The sequence below is a fragment of the Electrona antarctica genome, assembly GCF_951216825.1.
Source record: "Electrona antarctica genome assembly, chromosome: 7".
NCBI lineage: Eukaryota > Metazoa > Chordata > Actinopteri > Myctophiformes > Myctophidae > Electrona > Electrona antarctica.
The window spans coordinates 28,977,184-28,984,294 of record NC_136812.1 but is presented as its reverse complement, the minus strand read 5'-3'; the positions used below and the strand labels follow the sequence as shown (position 1 = coordinate 28,984,294).

Sequence of the window (7,111 nt, the reverse complement as noted above, 5' to 3'; positions counted from 1 at the left end):
TATACTTTGTTGCGCATTGGCGCGCACCGAAAATAGCCAATCTACAGGCTCACAACTTGTCGCGCTGTGACACGTTTTCGGTGTGTGACAACAGGATGCAGCCGAGTCCACTAAATCCACTCAACATCAACACAGACAAATATGCACTTAATATCTCTCCTTGAGTCTCTGATACCATCACAGTAAAATCTGTGTTAACTCCAGGATTGTAAAAATGGACATTTTTATTTATTTTTAGATCATGACACTTGTGATGTTATGGTCCACTGCTGTTAGTCTGCTGCTGTATAGAAAGGCTGAGCAGAGGCTATGTTATTTAATGATTGTTGTATAGTCTGCTGCTGTATAGAAAGGCTGAGCAGAGGCTACGTTGTTTAATGATTGTTGTATAGTCTGCTGCTGTATAGAAAGGCTGAGCAGAGGCTACGTTATTTAATGATTGTTGTATAGTCTGCTGCTGTATAGAAAGGCTGAGCAGAGGCTACGTTGTTTAATGATTGTTGTATAGTCTGCTGCTGTATAGAAAGGCTGAGCAGAGGCTACGTTATTTAAACGCTTAGCTGTCACTCCACATCACAACAAGTCACAACCAGCCCCATATTCTCACAGGATCAAACCCGACACCCTGCAATCTACTGTACAGAAAAACAAAATCCGCTCTGAGGCTAAAAACCCCAACCACCGGCAGTTATTTTTAGAATGAAGAATTCACAAAATTATGCCCCTTTGGGTTCGGATGCACCATGGACTCGACAGCCGTCTCAATATTTTCCAGAAGGATTAACTGGGAAGCTGAACTTGAACATCCTAAAATGATTTGTGTATCTCATATGCTTCATGCTGTGGTAAAGCATCATCTAATGGATGGGGTTTGTCTGTGTCTTCAGCCTGGGAGCCTTATTTGTTTTGTGTTGGATCCCATTCTGAAGAAAACACACTAGAATGTCTCTTGGGAACCAGAAGCATCACGCTGCTTTATTTTATAACCTGTTGTTTGAAAGCTAATGACAACATGACAGCGCTGAGCTGTGTCTGGTACACAATGTTTACATAATGTACATAAACATAGGCACGATGGGAATTCCTGGGGTAGTTTATTAATACCAGTATTGACCAAAATGTTTGAAATAATTATATTTGGAACACAAACAGGAATACAAACTTTTAAAGCCTTCAGCCAGATGTACTTCTTAGTAGAGTTCTCTAGTATTGTTCTTTTAACAGTAGGTCAACAGTACGTTCTTAATTCATCAAAAATATTGACATGCTCACAAGACTTGCATTAATGATAGGTATAGAGGTCATTAAACATGGCCAATCAAAAAACATCCACGCAAGGTCCCTTGAACCCTAGATAGGGCTTATACACTGACACCACATAAGACAGGAACGCCCATAAACGTCACATCCAGTTTTAGCCTGGGGTAAGAATTTTCTTTGGCTGCCAATGCAACTTGGTCCAATCCTTAATCACATACGGACAAACATCTATGCCGATGCTATCTAACTTGCGGAGGTAGCGTGCCTTGTCCACGGGCAACAGATCTTTCAACGTATGGCATTGCAAATACGTTTGATAATCGCTACTCTGCTCAATATTGTTTTGAAAATGCCGCAAATTGCATTGCAGTGAACGAGCGCAAATCACAACTTCCCCAGGGGGTGGGCGGAGTCACAGTTTGAGGCGCTGATTACGCGCTGTGGTGTCAGTGTATATGATGTATATGACGAATAGTGAAAATATATCATCTACTGTACAAGCTTTGGTATTGGAAGATTGTAGATATAGGGCTCCATTTTCGTCACCGCTAAACCCCTTATCCCTAAACTTCTTTGCCTTTTTTTTACTATTTTGCAAAACATTTTTGAATAGTTAAAATGGCCAGTCCACAAGCTCACAACATGTCAATGTAGATTGGCTAGTTGAACTATTCAAAAATGTTTTTCAAAATAGTAAAAGAAAGGAAAAGAAGTTTAGGGATATGGGGTTTAGCGGTGACGAAAATGGAGCCCCTACTCTTTTTTATTTTATTTTATTATTTTATTTTATTTGAAATTTTTCACCTAGGCCTACTTTAAAATGCCCCAAATAGGGTTTATGTTTCTTTTAACGCATAGCAGCAGTCAAACATTAAAAGGAACATTTAAACTTGTTTTGTGAGTGCGGACTGCAGACGTTACCTTATTTCAGGGATTTTCAACTGGTGGTCCGTGAATTTTGATTGATTGATTGAAGTATTTATTAGCAGTTTGCAGAATGGGTACATTTCACATGAAAGCACAACTCAATAGAAAGACTGTTACTGTGGACGACACACTGATAAAGCATGTTTACAACAGGGTCCACCATTTTCATTCCCATGGCCATGGGAAAGGAATAGATCAGTGGGTGGATCTTTTTTGAGCTCTGGACCACTAGCATATCTCAGGTAAATAATTACTGGGACTTAGGACCACTTCACCACTTTTCAACCTATCTTCATATAATTGGTCCTCACTAATAATCATGATAAAATGGCACCATTTTTTTCCTACTCAGTCTGTCTCATAGGAGGGCTGTGGGCAGTTCAGAAACCCGTCCACCAGTGACATCATCAATGGGGAATCCAAGCTAATAGAAATTGCAGGCTTTCTAGTCCTGAAAAGTTGCTTTCCCCCCCACACCATGCCCATATAGATACCGGAGAACTCACCAGTTTACCAAGTCGCCACGGCGAACATTCTTCATCAATGTCTTCATCAGTGTAGTATGTCAAACTCACAGATGTTATATTTCCAAAGTGATCAAATTATTTTGTGCAATTAAATGGTAAAAAGTTGAGTATGTGAATACCAATGATAAGTAAGCCTGCCATTTCAGGATATTGTTTACTAATTAATTACATTGTTTCGGTACTTTGGTGTTTAAACTTTTAGCATTCCTACTTTCTCTAGTGTTAACTCTAAACAACTATCCTCTCTCTATCAATTCAATGCAATTTAAATGAAGGTGAAGTAAAACTAAAATGCACTTAATCGCGGCGAGTTCTCCGGATACCGACCATATCCCCCCTCCCCTTTTGTTGAAACATTTAAATATTTTGAAATAAGATACTGTATATTGTTTTTATATTATAGGAAATGGGGAAAAAAGGGAATATTTACTCGCAGCCCCCAAAAAATGGGTCCGCGGCCCACTGCATGGGAAACGGTGTACTCCATTGTTCCCTGGAGAGCTCTGCGACGCAGCATCACTGTTCCCCTCCCTGGGACCAAGGGGCCAGTGAGGCTATTCAACGTTGAGGCGCTCGGCCCTAGTGGTAGGAGGAGGGACTACAGGCGGACCCGTGGATTCATGACAGGGAAACCCTGTGCAGCTGGGCTTTAACATTGAGCGCTCGGTTGCACTTCCGCATTTGACCACCAAAATTTGGTGGTCAAATGCGGAAGTAGACGTTCTGAGACGGTACTTCCGGCAGTCTTCCGGGTGCTTCAAAACGCCACTGAGCACCTTCCACTGACATGAATAGCTGGGGGGGGCGGAGCTTCGCGCCAGTTCAGTCTCTATCCTTTTATATACTCTATGCCTGGGACGGAACACTTTATCATCTCAATCACCGAGGAGGACTCCTGCTCCTCTCCAACTCTAAACAGTGTCGGCTCCAATCTCCAGCTTACATTTAGCTCGGCGGTGAAATAGTTACATAACAGTCCCACATTTACAAAGGCATAGGGGTCATGAGAGAGAGTCGGTGGGGTCGACTGAGGGGGACTGAGGACGTCTTTGCGGTTGGCGGTGGCAACGGCTCCGGAGCACTGGGCGAGGAGATAAAGAAAGCAGGCAGACAAAAGGCCTTGTGAAATCCAGCACCCCACCACCACCACCACCACCACCACCACAACCCCCCATGGCTGGCATATAAATTTCAACCACAGTAATAAGAACTTAGCTGGACGCAATAAAAAAGAGACACTTTGGAGGTGGAGGTGCCGTAAACGGCTGCAGATTTAGTGATGTTGTGGTGGCATTTGGAAAAGTGGTTATCCTCCCCTCACTTGACCCTCTACTCATGCATATCCAGTGGTCTATAACAGTGGTTTTCAAACTGGGGCGTCGGGGAGCCCAATTTATTATTATTATTATTATTATTATTATTATTATTATTATTATTATTATTATTATTATTATTATTATTATTATTATTATTATTATTATTATTATTATTATTATTATTATTACATTTATTACATTTATTATTATTATCAATTCAAATTCAGTTCCATTTATTTGACCCGTTTAACCACTTTCAGCCTGGTGTCTCTATTTTGGACATGCAATGCATTGCAATGCGTGGTTAACTTGAAGATCTACTATTTTCACATTTTCTTGATATTATTGGAACCTTATGAGAACTTTTGGAATGATTCATACAATATTGACCTGTCCAAAATAGGGACATCAGGCTGAAAGTAGCCATAGCCTAGTTTGGGAACTACTAGCCTAGACAGATGGATTTGTTATTTGTTAGGGAAAGAAGATTATTTTTTGATTTGATCCCAATATGATGATACTAGTAATGAAGAACTGGTAATTGTTTTCATTAAATTAATGGCATGCTAGTGTTTGTGTGTATTTTGTGTTCAAACAGCCAGATACAAGATACAAGTTTTTTTTTTACAAGTCACGACACAGTCTCACATACATTAAAATGTATCTATTATTAAAGACATTACGTTTACACCACTAGCTCTTTGGTCAGCCATATTGCATCATATGAGAGGAATCTGTTTAGTTGGTCCTCCTGGCTGAGACGCCAAGCGCAGTATCAGAGCAGAGTTGAAGTTGGTTTTGAGAGAAAAGTATTCTGGTTTGGACGTCTGGTAGGAAAACACTGGTTTTCTTCTGGAGAAACTCCATGGGGTGACACATTGCTTAACGAGAGTCTTTTGAGACTGCATGGCGTAATAGTTCTACATGTTTTTTCTTTCTTTCTTTTTTTCTTGTTTTATCTGGGATTCGAAGAGCCCTAGCTTCCTGAATGCTTGCATTGCTACAGTACTTCATATATTTTACCTTCATGTCATGGTAATCTAAACAATCTTTGTGAATAATGAGTGTTGTGTAACTGGCTTTTCCTTTCAGTATTGTGAAGTGAGCCACCGTTCAGCCTTTCCTAAAGAGATTGATTTAGTGCTGAGCAATGCTTCCTTTAAACTGCTTTTGTCTTCTTGTATTAATATGGATGGAAAGAGCCTATACTCTCGGGAAGAGACTATATTTTATTCTAAATTCTATTAACAAGCCCTATTATTTTTTGTTGTGAGTTTGTCTACTAGCTTTTTATTTGAAATGTTCACCTGTAATATCATGCCCAAATATCAGAATGAAAGTGGTTCATGTGACTTGGAGTCTTTGTATATAAGTTATATTAATGTGGAGGGTAAAAGTCTCTAGATTCTGCTAATATGAATGAGAATAATCTAATTCTAAAGTTCCGGAAGTATTATCGCACTGAAAAGGTCTTTTGTCAGCGTCTGTTTAGGCCATTAACTACATTTCACATTATTCTTGACATTACTGCCGACAAAAGTGGTTTGTTTAATTTTTTGAGGAAGCCATTGGATTCCATCCATTCATTCAGCAGTATGAAAATCAACTAAAATAAATACTGTAGGTCAAAGTTACATTATGGCATAATAAATGTATTTTAAAGCATACATTGATTTTAAAATTCTAACCAAATATACGGTAGTGATTCAAACAGTGCAGCATTGTCTCGCCAGTTATTCAGATTAGTTCAGTAATGGAGAACTATGTAAAAACAAATGCAAAATCCATCCGAAGGTCTCTGACAGTAATTTCTTTGTCCCTGCAGGTGTTTGAGAAGTTGAAGGACCACATGCTTATACCTGTGTCCAACAAGGAAAAGGTTAAAGTGGATGGAGCTCTCACCTGCTGCTCTATACTGATCAACAAGAAGGCAAAAATCTGAGTATGCTCACAGGCGGGTCTCTCAATACATTCCACCTGCAGTAGGGTTGCCAAGGTTTCCCAACCATTTTGGTAAAGGATAGGCACTTTGGCTGCTGGGGATGCATTTAAAAGCTTTTGTCAAAATGGGCCATCATGTGTCAACTTTCTCCACACTGTTCCAAATTCATGAACCAAATCCAATAAACGTTCAATGCTATTAGAAATGTTTCAAGAAGGTAATGAGTTATACGTTATCATTATGTCTTTGGTTGCAATGGGAGAAAGATTATCTTTGTGCTAACATGTTTTGGGAAATCCCAGCCCGGAGTGGTTATACAGTGGAAAGTTGAGAATGGTTAGTCTAAAGTTAGTCTTTTTCACTGTTGAGTCATCTATATTGTGGTATGGATTTTCCATTCAAGTGGAAGAGGCACTTTGGTTATGTGTTTTAGTTGCTCTCCATGTTAAGACATGCTGAACCAATGACAACAGTCAAAGAATACTAACTTTAGCTGACAGAAACACTTTTTTTTCCTCCTGCAATTGGCCTGGGAGCAGTTAAACTTATTTTAATTACAATTTAATCAGAGTTATGAGCAGGAGCAGGAACCCATCTCAACCATCCTGACATAATTATTGAGAACCTAAACCCTATTAATTAATCCCTCCTTAATGGTCAATGTTTACAACCCTTTAACACAACCATGTAGAAGCCTGGATAAATTAAACCAGATGGACCTATTTGATAGATGATTTGTCTTTCTGTGAAGATATACAGTACAGCAGTGTAGGCATTGTGCTAAGTTTATGAAGTATATAACTAACACAAATATAGACATAAAAAACAGCACTGTATACAGTATAAGCTGTAAATATATAATATTTACAACCAACATATTATGCTACTGTATATTTTTTTATTTAATTGAGGCTCTTGTCCTGTGGCTCGCAACTTTTAATTGTGAGAAAAATGTTCAAAATGGAACCCATCCACTACTGTTGAATAAAAAAACCTCACTCCCAGATTAGCTGCTAACCATTTTTTTCTGCCTATATAACAGTTCATGATCTTTTACGGTATCCAATGGCACCCCGGGCCCTCAGCGTAGGAAAATAATTTAAACCCTATTGTATTTTCAAAAATGCATGGCAATGATG

General features: G+C 39.2%; 1 protein-coding gene across 2 annotated transcripts in view; it reads left to right on the top strand.

Annotated features, from left to right (window-relative positions):
* Positions 1-6,978, top strand: part of ddah1 (dimethylarginine dimethylaminohydrolase 1) — an 82,520-nt gene extending 75,542 nt beyond the window's left edge. The window contains exons 6-7 of one of the 2 annotated variants that reach the window (XR_013790310.1): positions 5,856-6,510; positions 6,560-6,978. Coding sequence is in view for 1 of the 2 variants with exons in the window: in XM_079504983.1 (XP_079361109.1) it covers positions 5,856-5,972 (117 nt within the window). In the remaining variant the exon portion in view is untranslated. Of the gene's footprint in view, positions 1-5,855 lie in introns of both variants that reach the window. The other variant, XM_079504983.1, reaches the window with a different exon arrangement.
* Positions 6,979-7,111: the final 133 nt, after the last annotated feature.